Raw genomic sequence first — 17,872 nt, 5'->3', positions numbered from 1 at the left:
ACTTGCGTACTATTGTTTGTACAGATGAACGTGGTACCTTCAGGCGTTTGGAAATTGCTCCCAAGGATGAACCAGACTGAGGTCTTGGCTGATTTCTTTTGATATTCCCATGATGTCAAGCAAAGAGGCACCGAGTTTGAAGGTATGCCTTGAAACACATCCACAGGTACACCTCCAATTGACTAAAATGATGTCAATTAGCCTATCAGAAGCTTCTAAAGCCATGGCATAATTCTCTGGAATTCTCCAAGCTGTTTAAAGGCACAGTCAACTTAGTGTATGTAAACTTCAAACCCACTGGAATTGTGATACAGTGAATTATAAGTGAAATAATCTGTCTGTAAACAACTGTTGAAAAAATTTGTTGTGTCATGCACAAAGTAGATGTCCTAACCGACTTGCCAAAATTACAGTTAGTTAACAAGAAATGTGTGGAGTGGTTGAAAAACGAGTTTTAATGACGCCAACATAAGTGTATGTAAACTTCCAATTTGACAACAATTTGACCCCCACAGCAAATCTTAACTGCCAATTATAGAATATACTATATAGCCTTCAAATCAGGTTAAAACTATAATTTTGACCTCATGGGTGGCCAGTCCTTGTATTTATAGTGTAGTCAATTCAGGGGGTAGCCCTGAGCTGGACTCAAACCTGGGTCCAGCAACTGTCAAGCCAACATCTTATAACTGTTACGCCAAGATGTCTGAACTTCTTGAAGAGGTCGCTAGGTTTTGGATTAAGGTTGATACAATAGCTTCCTCTATGAATTTGAGAGTGGTTACACTTCTCCTTCCCCCATCCCTCAGCTGTTTACCAAACCAAGTCTCAGGGCGGATAATTTTTTGCTATTTAAATCCTAGGTTATCCCTATAAAATAGCCACACATCTATCAACCAATCTGCAGTTGAAACAATAACAAAGCTGTCATTCCACCACTAGTTTGGTTATAAGATGATGATGGGGCTGGAGAAATGTAACTAATCTCAAATTCATAGACAGACCTGCGGATGCAAGGACTGACCATCCATGATATCAACATTATAGTTTTAACCATGTTGAGGCTATACAGTGTTGGTTTACATTGTTTCTAAACATTGGAGTAAAAAAAGCTTATTTGGGGTTCTGATGGGGTACAACAGTTGAACTAAGCTCATGAGACGTGTGTTATATTCTTCAAGAATCAATGGCTATAAATAAATAATGTAAAAAGTCTAAATATGGATGTAGCTATTGCATATTTCCCCTTTAACACCACACATCAGTTCAACAACTGCAGAGTTTGTGCCTCTGTTTTTAAGACAGTACTTACTAGTGTTAATCAGGGAACGGTTTCTCAAAACCATCTTATGGCTAAGTTCACCGTTAGAACCATTGGACGCCTTAAGATGCGTTTGGGAAACCGGGCCCAGATGTCCAGTTTCCTCCTCTTCTTCTTCCTCCAATGTGACAGTGATCTCCTCCTCCTCCTCTTTCACTCCAAAAACGACATCCTCCTCTTTCTCATCCTCCTCTTCTTTTACTGTAACATCCTCCTCCTCTTTCACTCTGAACGAGTCTTCCTCTTCTTTCACTGAAACGTCTTTCTCTTCATCTTTCACTGTAACAGCCTCACCCTCCACTTGTTTTTGCATTGAAACATCCTCCCCTTCTTTCACTAGAGCTTCTTTCTCCGTCCAGCAGACCTCCTCTTCTTTAGCAGGAGGAGAGTAGCTTAGTAAACTCATGGTCGGAGATGTTAGCTAGTTAGCATTAGCGACTAGCCTAGTTCTAAGATAACTTAGCAAACCAGCTAGCTGACAAACAACGTAAATATAGAATTAAATGGGCCAACACGTACATACGACATAAGTGTGTTTAACACACAGCGACTAATATACACCAAAACAGTGTAAAGAGCGTGAATGTTGTAGCTATGTTTGCTAGAAAGCTACCGAGGTGTCTGACTAGCTGTTGTTGTTGAAGGAGCGTCCCGTCCACTAGATTCTACGTCACACTGGCAGCATCGCCTGAACCTAAAAGACGCACATCGCCATCTGCTGACTGGACTGGGCAACGCAGTTGAGGAACCAAACGTTTATTTTTCATTTATTTCAGGAAAGTTTAATATTATATTAAGTCGTTCAAAGAGAAGCATGTGTTAATTGATTCGTTTTTAATGAGTGAGAATTTAAAACAAACTTTACACCCACTACATATTTGCATTGAACCATACTTCTGACATGGATCATTTTGACCCCAGAGGCATATCTTTTATCATAGCCAAAATGTATTTTATTCAATTCTTCCAAATTTTCATGACTTTGTCAATCAACTTGTTCTTAATAAATCTAAATCATGGTTTAGTGTTTCTGTATCAATATGGACTTTTAACAAATTCAAATCCTTTGGAGTCATTTTGACTCCAGCCAAAAGCATCTTTGATAAATAGGACGTTTATTTCAAATCAAAATCACATTTTATTGGTCACATACACGTGTTTAGCAGATGTTATTGTGGGTGTAGTGAAATGCTTGTGTTTCTATCTCAGACGGTGCAGTAATATCTAACAAGTAATATCTAACAATTTCACAACATAGACCCAATACACACACATCTAAGTATTTGAATCTAGGTTTCTCTGTAGATATGATCCATCCCACCAGAGGGTGGAGGGGCTCCTGTATCAGTGGTTTTGACCAGATAGACACCTGCAGACACACAGTATAGTGCCTCCCATGTACTCTCCTATGATTGGACTCTTCTATACCACGTATCACATGACTGTGTACAAAACTGCATTCATTAAGTATTCAGACCCCTTCACTTTTTAAACATTTAGTTACATTACAGCCTTATTCTAAAGTTGAATAATTTTATAATTGAATAATCAATACCCCATAATGACATCACAATAACCCATAATGAGAAAACAAAATCATTTTTTAAAAACATTTTTCCAAATGTATTTACTTAAGTATTCAGACCCTTTGCTATGAGACTCGAAATTGAGCTCAGATGCATCCTGATTCAATTGATCTTCCTTGAAATGTTTCTACAACTTGATTGGAGTCCACTTGTGGTAAATTAAATTGATTAGACATGATTTGGAAAGGCACACACCTGTCTATATAAGGTCCCACAGTTTACAGTGCATGTCAGAACAAAAACCGAGCCATGTGGTCAAAGGAATTGTCCATAGAGCTCTGAGACAGGATTGTGTCGAGGCACAGATCTGGGGAAAGGTACCAAAAAATGTCTGCAGCATTGAAGGTCCCCAAGAACACAGTGGCCTCCATCATTCTTAAATGGAAGAAGTTTGGAACCACCAAGACTCTTCCTAGAGCTGGCCGCCTGGACAAACTGAGAAATCGTGGGAGAAGGGCCTTGGTCAGGGAGGTGAACAAGAACCCGATGTTCACTCTGACAGAGCTCCGGATTTCCTCTGTGGAGACGAGAGAACCTTCCAGAAGGACAACCATCTCTGCAGCACTCCACCAATCAGGCCTTTATGTTGCAATGATTAAAGTGTCAAAATGTATTTCAATGGACAATTCAGTGAACTGTTCTGTGAAAGGTGTTGGCTAGAGATGACATGCAGGAGCTTGCAGGGATTTGTAGTCTTGCATGTCGTCTACTTTGATGCTAATTAGCATTTTAGAATCCAAGAGTAAAGAGACACAAATATATTGATACAAGTATTTGTATTGATTATGGATCCCCATTAGTTCCTGTCAAGGCAGCAGCTACTCTTCCTGGGGTTTATTATGGATCCCCATTAGTTCCTGCCAAGTTAGGTCAGGGAGCGTGCCAGCCTGCCTGAACCGCCCCTGAATTAACAGGTATAAATGATGGATTATGAACTAACAGGTATAAATGATGGGTTATGAATTAACAGGTATAAATGATGGGTTATGAACTAACAGGTATAAATGATGGGTTATGAATTAACAGGTATAAATGATGGGTTATGAATTAACAGGTATAAATGATGGGTTATGAACTAACAGGTATAAATGATGGGTTATGAATTAACAGGTATAAATGATGGGTTATGAATTAACAGGTATAAATGATGGGTTATAAATGATGGGTTATGAATTAACAGGTATACATGATGGGTTATGAATTAACACATCCCCTGCGAGCCCAGGCATTTCAATACATTCAGGATTTCTTACGGTCCATGTGCAATGTATATGGTTATCTCTGTCTCTTTCTCCATCTCTTCTTTAACAAGCAGCCATGTTGTTGTCATTCCACTAGGGACCTGTTTTCAGCATTTTAAATCTGCAGTCAATAACCAGTGCACTGGGATTATCCCTTTACACCCTTTACACATGTACTGTACTGGAATAATCCCTCTACACCCTTTACACATGTACTGCACTGGGATTATCCCTCAACACCCTTTACACATGTACTGCACTGGGATTATCCCTCTACACCATTTACACATGTACTGCACTGGAATTATCCCTTTACACCCTTTACACATGTACTGCACTGGGATTATCCCTCAACACCCTTTACACATGTACTGCACTGGGATTATCCCTCAACACCCTTTACACATGTACTGCACTGGAATTATCCCTCAACACCCTTTACACATGTACTGCACTGGAATTATCCCTTTACACCCTTTACACATGTACTGTACTGGGATTATCCCTCTACACCCATTACACATGTACTGCACTGGAATTATCCCTTTACACCCTTTACACATGTACTGCACTGGGATTATCCCTCAACACCCTTTACACATGTACTGCACTGGAATTATCCCTCAACACCCTTTACACATGTACTGCACTGGGATTATCCCTCTACACATGTACTGCACTGGAATTATCCCTCTACACCCTTTACACATGTACTGTACTGGAAATATCCCTCAACACCCTTTACACATGTACTGCACTGGGATTATCCCTCTACACCCTTTACACATGTACTGCACTGGGATTATCCCTCTACACCCTTTACACATGTACTGCACTGGGATTATCCCTCTACACCCTTTACACATGTACTGCACTGGAATTATCCCTCAACACCCTTTACACATGTACTGTACTGGAATTATCTTTTTACACATGTACTGTACTGGAATTATCCTTTTACACATGTACTGCACTGGGATTATCCCTCTACACCCTTTACACATGTACTGCACTGGGATTATCCCTCTACACCCTTTACACATGTACTGCACTGGGATTATCCCTCTACACCCTTTACACATGTACTGCACTGGAATTATCCCTCAACACCCTTTACACATGTACTGCACTGGGATTATCCCTCTACACCCTCTACACATGTACTGTACTGGGATTATCCCTCTACACCCTTTACACATGTACTGCACTGGAATTATCCCTTTACACATGTACTGCACTGGAATTATCCTTTTACACATGTACTGCACTGGGATTATCCCTCTACACCCTTTACACATGTACTGTACTGGAATTATCCCTTTACAGTTAGAAGCACTCCCTTTAAGAGTGTGCTCCTAATCTCAGCTCGTTACCTGTATAAAAGACACCTGGGAGCCAGAAATCTTTCTGATTGAGAGGGGGTCAAATACTTATTTCCCTCACTAAAATGCAAATCAATTTATAACATTTTTGACATGCATTTTTCTGGATTTTTTTTTTTGTTATTCTGTCTCTCACTGCTCAAATAAACCTACTATTAAAATTATAGACTGATTATTTCTTTGTAAGTGGGCAAATGTACAAAATCAGCAGGGGATCAAATACTTTTCCCCCCCACTGTACATCTACATGATGTATTGTTACACCATGTAGGAGCAGTATAGACCTAGTCTGTTAATTATATACATCTACATGATGTATTGTTACACCATGTAGGAGCAGTATAGACCTAGTCTGTTCATTATATACATCTACATGATGTATTGTTACACCAAAAAAAAGGGAAATTATATTATTTTATACTAATACAATTGCTCAGAGAAAGAGATTTAGTTTAACATGTAATTCTCAAAAGGTAGGGGTCTGAATTATTGCTACCCATGTTTTCAATACTCCAGCACCCTCCCCTTGGGAGGATAATGACACTGAAATGTTTTATGAGATTAGAGTACACATTGGGTGGGATCTTAGACCATTCCTCCATACAGAATCTCTCCAGGTCCTTGATTTATTTAGTCTGTCTTATGGACTGCCCTGTTCAATTCAAACCATAGGTTTTCAATGGAGTTCAAGTCCGAAGACTGAGTTGGCCATAGAACATTTTTGATTTTGTGCCCAATTTACAGTTTCTTTGTTTTGCTGGAAGATCCACTTATGGCCAAGTTTCAGCCTCCTAGCAGAGAGGTAACCAGGTTTTGGGCTAAAATATCCTGGTAGTGGTGTATTTATTTTATACATTTTTGCTCATCTTTATCAAGGGTATTAATAACTAGGTGCTTATTTTGATATCTTGTTTTTTGACTGAGTCAGAAATACAGATGTGGAGTAGATGTAGAGTTTGTTTTAAATTCTCATAAAAAACTGAATTAATCAAACAGCACTTGTTGCTCTTTATACGTGTTGATATAATATTAATATTTAATGGAGAGAAAAAAACGTTTCCCTAAACTGCTTTATAATATTATAATTCAATGAAGAATAAAAATAGTTTTCCCTCCTCAACTGCGTTTCCTCCCTCCAGACAGCAGATGGCGATATGTGTCTTTCAGGCGATGTTTCTAGTGTGACGTAAAATCTAGTGGACGGAACGCTTCTTCAACAACTGCAGCCACCTCGGTAGCTCGCTAGCCGACAAAGTCGGAACATTCAAGTTCTTTAGACACTTTCCTGGTTTAATTGTAACTGTGATTTAAACATACTTATGTGTAAACAACTAGCTACCCCATTTAATTTAATATTTACGTTGTAAGTCAACTATCTGGCTGGTTAAGTTAGCACTAGCCTAGCTAGCTAACATCCCCGACTTGCGCTCACTAAGCTACTCTCCTCCTGCTAAAGAGGAGGTCTGTTGGACGGAGAAAGAAGCTCTGGGGCTGAACGTTGTCGTGAAAGAGGAGAAGGAAGAGGAGGATGTCACAATACAACAAGAAGTAGAGGGTGAGGGTGTTACCGTGAAAGAAGAAGAGAAAGACGTTACAGAGAAAGAAGAGGAAGACGCCTTCAGAGTGAAAGAGGAGGAGGATGTTATTGTGAAAGAAGAGGAGGAAGTGAAAGAAAATGAAGACGTTTTTGGAATGAAGGATGAAGAGGGGGAGATTACTGTCACATTAGAGGAGGACGAAGAAGAGAAGACTGGAGAACTGATTAACACCAGTAAATACAGTGAGTACTATCTAATAAAACAGGGACATTGATCTGATTAACACCAGTAAATACAGTGAGTACTATCTAATAAAACAGGGATATTGATCTGATTAACAACAGTAAATACAGTGAGTACTATCTAATAAAACAGGGACATTGATCTGATTAACACCAGTAAATACAGTGAGTACTATCTAATAAAACAGGGACATTGATCTGATTTAACACCAGTAAATACAGTGAGTACTATCTAATAAAACAGGGACATTGATCTGATTAACACCAGTAAATACAGTGAGTACCATCTTATAAAACAGGGACATTGATCTGATTAACACCAGTAAATACAGTGAGTACTATCTAATAAAACAGGGGCATTGATCTAATTAACACCAGTAAATACAGTGAGTACTATCTAATAAAACAGGGGCATTGATCTGGTTAACACCAGTAAATACAGTGAGTACTATCTAATAAAACAGGGACATTGATCTGATTAACACCAGTAAATACAGTGAGTACTATCTAATAAAACAGGGGCATTGATCTGATTAACACCAGTAAATACAGTGAGTACTATCTAATAAAACAGGGACATTGATCTGATTAACACCAGTAAATACAGTGAGTACTATCTAATAAAACAGGGACATTGATCTGATTAACACCAGTAAATACAGTGAGTACTATCTTATAAAACAGGGGCATTGATCTGATTAACACCAGTAAATACAGTGAGTACTATCTAATAAAACAGGGACATTGATCTGATTAACACCAGTAAATACAGTGAGTACTATCTAATAAAACAGGGGCATTGATCTGATTAACACCAGTAAATACAGTGAGTACTATCTAATAAAACAGGGACACAAACTCTGCAGTTGTTGAACTAATGTGTGATTTTTAAAAGGGCATTCTACACTTGAATATGTTTTTGTACTGTATGAATTGTTCATGACGTCCTTTCCTGTTGAAAAGTGATATATAAATACAGTAAATTATAAACACACTAAAGGGAAACAAATAAATGTTTTGAGCAAAATAGTGTTTTTTTAACAACTGCAAACTAGAAGGAGTGAGTGATGTCATAGTAAGGCCTTCAAGGAGTTGGCTTGATGGGAAGTCGTCATGTCATCCAATAGGAGGCTGATCTTCATGTGAATATTCATTATTCTTTTTAAAATCCTTCCTGTTCTGTCAAGTTGGTTGTTGATCATTGCTAGAAAGCCATTTTCAAGTCTTGCCATAGACTTTCAAGATGATTTAAGTCCAAACTGTAACTAGGCCACTCAGGAACATTCAATGTCATCTTGGTAAGCTCCTCCAGTGTAGATTTGGCCTTGTGGTTTAGGTTATTGTCCTGTTAGGACGGTTTTCTGTATTCAGATCTCTGAAATGCTCTCTAACTACGTAACATTTAGTGTCTCCTTATGTTACGCTGGGAAAACAGTTTTTATGGGCACAGAAATCCTAAATAATTTCAGAGTTTGCTAAATCCAATGGTTCTAACCGAGAGTCACCTTAACTTTATTGACAACACCCAAATAGATACTGTCATTAACGTCGTTCTTCAATAATTACACATAATACTTAATACTGTAGCTGTTTAGTTACAGTCACATGTTCAACTATCATCAGCTGATCCAGGAAATCATTTTCTGAATGACAGTCACATGACAAACATCACGACATGCAACAACAACCAAAGTGCTTCTTCATTCATTACTCTGGTAAAGACAGTTATGCCATGCTCCACGTTGGATCCAACATCCCAAACAAATGTATGTTTATAAAGTGTTATTGTCTGCTTGATTTACAGTAGGGTCTTGTTAGTCTGTTTGGACACAGAGATACTTAGCTCATAATGTGTAGAGAACTGTTCCTTGATGGATAGGCTATTGTTCAGGACATTTAGAATGACAACACATTACAGAGTAGCCTAGTGGGATTATTCACAAAATTATCTGGTGATCAGGTTATGAAATGTCACGACAAAAACATTTTAGTTTCCATGTTTCACCTGAAATATTAAATGATTTATAGTCCTAGGTCTATGTTATTGTTAGGTGAAGTTATGGGTCCTACAGTAGGTCTATGTTATTGTTAGGTGAGATTATAGACCATTTTGGCATACACTTAGTGGACAAAATCTCATTGTCAGGCTGATGTCAGGCTGATGGTAAACTGGCCAATGATCATTTTACTGGTTGAAGTCGTTTTTAAATATAAAGTAGTACATTTTCGACAATAACACAAACATTATATTAAATCAGGACATTCAAACGAGCCTTACAATTATAATCCAAAGTAGTGTCAAATGATAATAATAATAATCATAATCAACCTGGAAACGGAGGCTTTATTTGCTGTCAGCCTATGAGAACTCCCCTGAGTTTTCCCCCACGGTGGTGAATTAGTGAATAGACACAGAGCTTAATGTGAGTTTCCTTGAGTAGCACTCCTGATCTTGTGCTGTAATATTCAGAATACATTGTGAAAACTAAAATCTTTGCTCACTATTTTTTGCTCCAGGCATATATACTACATCCATAACTAGTGGTTTCCTCATTACCAGATATACTACATCATTAACTAGTGGTTTCCTCATTAGCAGATATACTACATCCATAACTAGTGGTTTCCTCATTACCAGATATACTACATCCATAACTAGTGGTTTCCTCATTACCAGATATACTACATCCATAACTAGTGGTTTCCTCATTAGCAGATATACTACATCCATAACTAGTGGTTTCCTCATTACCAGATATACTACATCCATAACTAGTGGTTTCCTCATTACCAGATATACTACATCCATAACTAGTGGTTTCCTCATTACCAGATATACTACATCCATAACTAGTGGTTTCCTCATTACCAGATATACTACATCCATAACTAGTGGTTTCCTCATTACCAGATATACTACATCCATAACTAGTGGTTTCCTCATTAGCAGATATACTACATCCATAACTAGTGGTTTCCACATTACCAGATATACTACATCCATAACTAGTGGTTTCCTCATTACCAGATATACTACATCCATAACTAGTGGTTTCCTCATTAGCAGATATACTACATCCATAACTAGTGGTTTCCTCATTACCAGATATACTACATCCATAACTAGTGGTTTCCTCATTACCAGATATACTACATCCATAACTAGTGGTTTCCTCATTACCAGATATACTACATCCATAACTAGTGGTTTCCTCATTACCAGATATACTACATCTATAACTAGTGGTTTCCTCATTACCAGATATACTACATCCATAACTAGTGGTTTCCTCATTAGCAGATATACTACATCCATAACTAGTGGTTTCCTCATTAGCAGATATACTACATCCATAACTAGTGGTTTCCTCATTAGCAGATATACTACATCCATAACTAGTGGTTTCCTCATTACCAGATATACTACATCCATAACTAGTGGTTTCCTCATTACCAGATATACTACATCCATAACTAGTGGTTTCCTCATTAGCAGATATACTACATCCATAACTAGTGGTTTCCTCATTACCAGATATACTACATCCATAACTAGTGGATTCCTCATTACCAGATATACTACATCCATAACTAGTGGTTTCCTCATTAGCAGATATACTACATCCATAACTAGTGGTTTCCTCATTACCAGATATACTACATCCATAACTAGTGGTTTCCTCATTACCAGATATACTACATCCATAACTAGTGGTTTCCTCATTACCAGATATACTACATCCATAACTAGTGGTTTCCTCATTACCAGATATACTACATCCATAACTAGTGGTTTCCTCATTACCAGATATACTACATCCATAACTAGTGGTTTCCTCATTACCAGATATACTACATCCATAACTAGTGGTTTCCTCATTAGCAGATATACTACATCCATAACTAGTGGTTTCCTCATTACCAGATATACTACATCCATAACTAGTGGTTTCCTCATTACCAGATATACTACATCCATAACTAGTGGTTTCCTCATTACCAGATATACTACATCCATAACTAGTGGTTTCCTCATTAGCAGATATACTACATCCATAACTAGTGGTTTCCTCATTACCAGATATACTACATCCATAACTAGTGGTTTCCTCATTAGCAGATATACTACATCCATAACTAGTGGTTTCCTCATTACCAGATATACTACATCCATAACTAGTGGTTTCCTCATTAGCAGATATACTACATCAATAAATAGTGGTTTCCTCATTACCAGATATACTACATCCATAACTAGTGGATTCCTCATTACCAGATATACTACATCCATAACTAGTGGTTTCCTCATTAGCAGATATACTACATCCATAACTAGTGGTTTCCTCATTACCAGATATACTACATCCATAACTAGTGGTTTCCTCATTACCAGATATACTACATCCATAACTAGTGGTTTCCTCATTAGCAGATATACTACATCCATAACTAGTGGTTTCCTCATTACCAGATATACTACATCCATAACTAGTGGTTTCCTCATTACCAGATATACTACATCCATAACTAGTGGTTTCCTCATTACCAGATATACTACATCCATAACTAGTGGTTTCCTCATTAGCAGATATACTACATCCATAACTAGTGGTTTCCTCATTACCAGATATACTACATCCATAACTAGTGGTTTCCTCATTACCAGATATACTACATCCATAACTAGTGGTTTCCTCATTACCAGATATACTACATCCATAACTAGTGGTTTCCTCATTAGCAGATATACTACATCCATAACTAGTGGTTTCCTCATTACCAGATATACTACATCCATAACTAGTGGTTTCCTCATTACCAGATATACTACATCCATAACTAGTGGTTTCCTCATTACCAGATATACTACATCCATAACTAGTGGTTTCCTCATTACCAGATATACTACATCCATAACTAGCTGTTTCCTCATTAGCAGGGAGGTGTTTCTGCAATCAAATTGTGTGCGCATTGCCCTCGTGCTGCAATTTTAGCAAACACAGGGCCTATATTGGAAACCAAAAGTCATCTGGCGCACTGCTTAGGATTTCAACAACTTTAATAACTTATTTCTAGTTACTACTAATGTGAAAACAAGACAAAATGTGATTGTTGCTAAGTTAACTGTCTTAATGGTCAAATCATTTAACAGAAGTCAATTGTTGTACAAGTTCATGGGTATGCTCTGGGCATCACCTTTTACCTCAAATAAACAGTGGATTTCTGCTGTCGTGGGCCTTTAACCATCTGTCTGACTTTGTTCTCACAGGAGAGAGACGGGACTATTGGGATCCTGGGGATCCTCAGCAACATCATGATGCTGATGAGGCAGAGAAGAGTCTCTCCAGATCAGAACTCCTCAAGAAACACCAGCGAGTTCACACAGGAGAGAAATCTCACTGCTGCTCTGACTGTGGGAAAAGATTAAACTCTTCACTAGGCCTTAAAATACATCAAAGAATTCACACTGGGGAGAAACCTTATGGCTGTGATCAATGTGGGAAGAGTTTTACTGACTCTAGCAGTCTGACTCAACACCAGAGAATACACACGGGAGAAAAACCTTATAGCTGTGGTCAATGTGGGAAGAGTTTTGTTACATCTAGCCAGCTCACATTACACCAGAGAACACACACAGGAGAGAAAACTTATTGCTGTGGTCAATGTGGGAAGAGTTTTACTAAATCTAGCAGTCTGACTAAACACCAGAGAATACACACAGGAGAGAAACTGTATAGCTGTGATCAATGTGGAAAGAGTTTTACTAAATCTAGCAGTCTGACTAAACACCAGAGAATACACACAGGAGAAAAATCTTATAGCTGTGGTCAATGTGGGAAGAGTTATGTTAAATATGCACATCTGACTCGACACCAGAGAACACACACAGGAGAGAAATCTTATAGCTGTTGTCAATGTGGAAAGAGTTTTGCTGCATCTGGCAGTCTGACTCGACACCAGAGAACACATACAGGAGAGAAATCTTATAGCTGTTGTCAATGTGGAAAGAGTTTTGCTGCATCTGGCAGTCTGACTCGACACCAGCGAGTACACACAGGAGAGAAATCATTCCACTGTTCAGATTGTGGGAAAAGATTCTCAACTTCACAGAATTTGAAGACGCACCAGAGAACACACACAGGAGAGAAACCTTTTAGCTGTGATCAATGTGGGAAGAGTTTTACTACATCTAGCAGTCTGACTAAACACCAGAGAATACACACAGATGATAAACCTTATAGCTGTGATCAATGTGGGAAGAGTTTTGTTAAATCTACACATCTGACAGTGCACCAGAGAACACACACAGGAGAGAAACCTTATAGCTGTACTCAATGTGGAAAGAGTTTTACTAAATCTAGCAGTCTGACTCTACACCAGAGAATACACACAGGAGAAAAACCTTATAGCTGTGGTCAATGTGGGAAGAGTTTTGTTCAATCTACAGATCTGAGAGTGCACCAGAGAATACACAGAGGAGAGAAACCTCTTAGCTGTGACCATAGATAATCTGATAAAAGATCTCTGATCAAATATTAGAAAATACATTAAGGAGTTGTTTCATGATATCAATGAATTAATGTCACAATGTAGAATGTTTAAACATTGTAGAAGGAGTATTTTAATGATGTCACAATGTAGAACCCTAAACGTTTGTCCCCTGTTCTATTGATTTCAACATGATATGGATATTAACCTCAGGGGGAAAATCCAGGCTCTGAAATGGAAGAGTTACTATTTATGAGATTTAACAAAAAGTGACTAACAAAAGAAGAGTTGTGTTCCACTTACCACGTTGGCGACCCTCTTGAATCAAAATGCAACACTTCAAAATGTAGCTAGCTGTTTTCTACAAATTGTCCTCTAACCAGGGATGTACACATTACTCCCAGATTCCGTGTGGTTTTTGAGCTGTTAGTTTTAACAGGACGTGCAACTTCAACTCCCTCCTGTCACACAAATGATCATTCCTTTGTTTAGGGACCCCTACATTTAAATGCATCACTCCAAAATGTGGCTGACTGTCTTCTGCAGGTTGTCCTCTAATCAGTGAGGTAAAATATGTCTCCATTTCCATGTGTTTTTTTTTAGTTGTGTTAATTTCAACAGCATGTACAACCTGATTTCCCCCCTAATTGATATCAGTGATTTATTGCTACTTGTCAAAACAACAGTGTTTCTGGTGCTTGTGCAGTTTATAAGGTGCTTGTTTTTAAAAAGTAATATGATTATTGTGGCAGATGTTTATGTATATAGCACATGTTATGTTTACGTTTTCAATTTATCACAAACTGTTTCTGCATGTTGGTTATTGATTTAGACACGTTAAAACTGTGTTTTGACATTGGGGATATCCCACCTAGCAAAATATAATATAAATAATAATATGTTTCCTCTTGAAGTCAGACATGTCTGTGATAAGGACGACTTGGTTGCTGATTGTCTCAAGGGTGGGCAGTCAAAAACATTTGTGTTTTGCGTTTAGCCAGTGCGTTGCCATGGATAACAATTTATTTTGACTGGACTTTTTTCCATATTGGAGATGTGTTTTGTTTGAGTTCTAGAGTTCTGATTCTTAGGAAGAATTTTATATTGTAGAAGGTGAAGCATTGTAGTTGATTATAATGTGAAATGGAAGTTGTTTTCTGTTGGTGGTGAGCAAACTTGTCCAACAAAAATATAGGATATATTTGTTGTCTTAAGGTGTTACAGGCTTTGGTTTTTCCATTTATGTTTTGAGGTTGGACTTTAGCACGTCTAGCTCGTTAGCACGTCTAGCTCGTTAGCACGTCTAGCTCGTTAGCACGTCTAGCTCGTTAGCGCGTTTAGCTCGTTAGCGCGTCTAGCTCGTTAGCGCGTCTAGCTCGTTAGCACGTCTAGCCCGTCAGCACGTCTAGCTCGTCAGCACGTCTAGCTCGTTAGCACGTCTAGCCCGTTAGCCCGTCTAGCTCGTTAGCACGTCTAGCTCGTCAGCACGTCTAGCTCGTCAGCACGTCTAGCTCGTTAGCCCGTCTAGCTCCGTTAGCACGTCTAGCTCGTTAGCACGTAGGACGCACTGATTGGTGTCACCTCGTTAGTCAGTATGTGTTACACCTGTGCTGGCTTGTCCATCTCGTTAGTGGGAAGGTGTTTCACCTGAGCTGGTCCAGGTTCTATTTAAGAGTGTCTGGCCCAGTGCTCCAGTTGTCTTGATACATGTGGAGAGTCAACACCTTTAGTTGCTCCACTTCCTGTCTTTAAGTTTGGTGTGGGTTTTTCTTTTGTGGACACTGAGAGCAAAACTGCAAGATTATGTTATAATACTTTTATTGCATCAAATGGTTGTTTTATGCAACAGAATAGAGGGTTCTTAGAACTATTGTGTCTGTGTGTTCTACTGAGGATGGGCCTCTGGGAGAAAACACTGACAGGATATTTACAATGTCTTTTGGGTGATAAAACCTAGAGACTGCATTCCAGAACATGAGTTAATGTTTCTGTTCTATATGGTACCAGGGAGAGATGACCCCAGGGCCAGACCCTGGTCTCTACACAGAGTACTGTTTTTACAGCAGATACTGTCTGCTGAGAATTATAAGTATCTTTCATACAAATGTTAACCTTGTGACCCGTTCTATACATCTGTTGTTGGTCATGTAGGTTAAAAGGGGTGTGTCTTGGCTGTAAAAGACCTTTGTACTTTTGTATCGTGGCTCTCAACGAATCATCTGGGAGTGATTCATCTCTCAACGAATCATCTGGGGGTGATTCATCTCTCAACGAATCATCTGGGGGTGATTCATCTCTCAACGAATCATCTGGGGGTGATTCATCTCTCAACGAATCATCTGGGGGTGATTCGTCGACCAGCCATCATTTATCGTAGAGCACTCAATTGATTCACCCTATATTTGTGTGTTGTATTGACCTGCTCCCTTATTAATAAGTGAATAAAGATTTAGTTTCAGAATAACTCTGACTTGTGTGATAAGTTTGTCTCATTTGATATTAAAGAAATGAACCACATTTGGGGATGTGAATCTTCACTTGGTGACCGCTCCTGGTGACCTGGGTCAATGGTGCACCAGGGATCCCTCTAACTTGGGATCTCAGGGAGACCACACTGCGGGAACAGAGCAAATGGACCCACCTTTGATCTGAGAGGCAGCGAGCCGAGTGGATACCATCAGTATAGTATATATAGTGGATACCATCAGTATAGTATATATAGTGGATACCATCAGTATAGTGTATATATAGTGGATACCATCAGTATAGTGTATATAGTGGATACCATCAGTATAGTATATATAGTGGATACCATCAGTATAGTATATATAGTGGATACCATCAGTATAGTGTATATATAGTGGATACCATCAGTATAGTGTATATAGTGGATACCATCAGTATAGTATATATAGTGGATACCATCAGTATAGTATATATAGTGGATACCATCAGTATAGTATATATAGTGGATACCATCAGTATAGTATATATAGTGGATACCATCAGTATAGTATATATAGCGGATACCATCAGTATAGTATATATAGTGGATACCATCAGTATAGTATATATAGTTGATACCATCTGTATAGTGTATATAGTGGATACCATCAGTATAGTATATATAGTGGATACCATCAGTATAGTATATATAGTGGATACCATCAGTATAGTATATATAGTGGATACCATCAGTATAGTATATATAGTGGATACCATCAGTATAGTATATATAGCGGATACCATCAGTATAGTATATATAGTGGATACCATCAGTATAGTATATATAGTGGATACCACATCTTGAACGTTGTTAAAAAGAAAAGAATGTGAGCGAAGCAAAGTGGAGTTTTTAGAAAAGCCTCGTAGGCTCTGAGTGTGTATTCCTGGGTGTGGGGGGGGGGGGGGGGGGGGGCCTTGGAGGTGTAAACAGGGCCCAGCCAGCCATCTGTGAACTGAATGAAAACTGGAATCTGTGTTTACTAGTTAAGACCATTTATGATATAGTATAAGCTAGTAAGGTGCACCTGTAATTATTTTAAACATATACTTGATTTAAACCTGTAATAGTTAGTTAACGAAGCTAACGTTAGCTAGTTTATTATCACAAAAGTGAGAACTGCTCTAGATTGGAAACTTACGTTAATGAGTGTAAAGCCATATTGTCTTTATGGAAACGATATACAATATATGGGAAAGAATATAGTTGAGGAAATAATCCAAACCTAGTTGTGCCTAGTTAGGACATAACGTTAGCTAGCTAGCTAACGGTACTGTACTGTAGCTCATACAACGCCGACGGTCAAACCCGGCTTTCTAATATTTACGTTCATTAACTATAGTAACGTTATGGAAGATATTCACAGAAAACCATCATTGTCTTCGTTATTCATTATTAGTATGTTATATTATTATAATACATTATTTCGAGACATATTCAGAGCCAAACATCAACCCAACTTAACCTTTTTAACTGTTGTCGCATCCAAACTTGTCACCATCGTTTTCAGTTGTAATTGCGAAGTTCCCGGAAGAACTCCAGCAACAACGGAGGTTCCTCGATGAACCCA

The 17,872-nt window shown here is 38.4% G+C and overlaps 1 protein-coding gene across 1 annotated transcript; it reads left to right on the top strand.

Annotated features, from left to right (window-relative positions):
• Positions 1–702: 702 nt before the first annotated feature.
• LOC145877064 (uncharacterized) lies at positions 703–16,215 on the top strand. Its single transcript, XM_082972363.1, has 2 exons — positions 703–731; positions 12,482–16,215. Exons 1-2 carry the CDS (start codon positions 703–705, stop codon positions 13,818–13,820), a joined length of 1,368 nt encoding a protein of 455 aa, XP_082828489.1. The 3' UTR covers positions 13,821–16,215.
• The last annotated feature ends 1,657 nt before the right edge of the window (positions 16,216–17,872 follow it).

Source organism: Salmo salar, unplaced genomic scaffold (assembly GCF_965601325.2).
Source record: "Salmo salar unplaced genomic scaffold, fSalSal1 ptg000669l, whole genome shotgun sequence".
Taxonomy (NCBI): Eukaryota; Metazoa; Chordata; class Actinopteri; order Salmoniformes; family Salmonidae; genus Salmo; species Salmo salar.
Note: the sequence above shows the minus strand (reverse complement) of the source record. Positions and strands in the feature narration are given on the sequence as shown.

Bases quoted from the DNA above. Each gene is read 5' to 3' on its own strand.
- LOC145877064 (XM_082972363.1), top strand. From the start codon at position 703: ATGTCTGAACTTCTTGAAGAGGTCGCTAG. The intron at 732-12,481 runs GTTTTGGATTAA...TTGTTGTACAAG, and splicing joins CTTCTTGAAGAGGTCGCTAG to TTCATGGGTATGCTCTGGGC.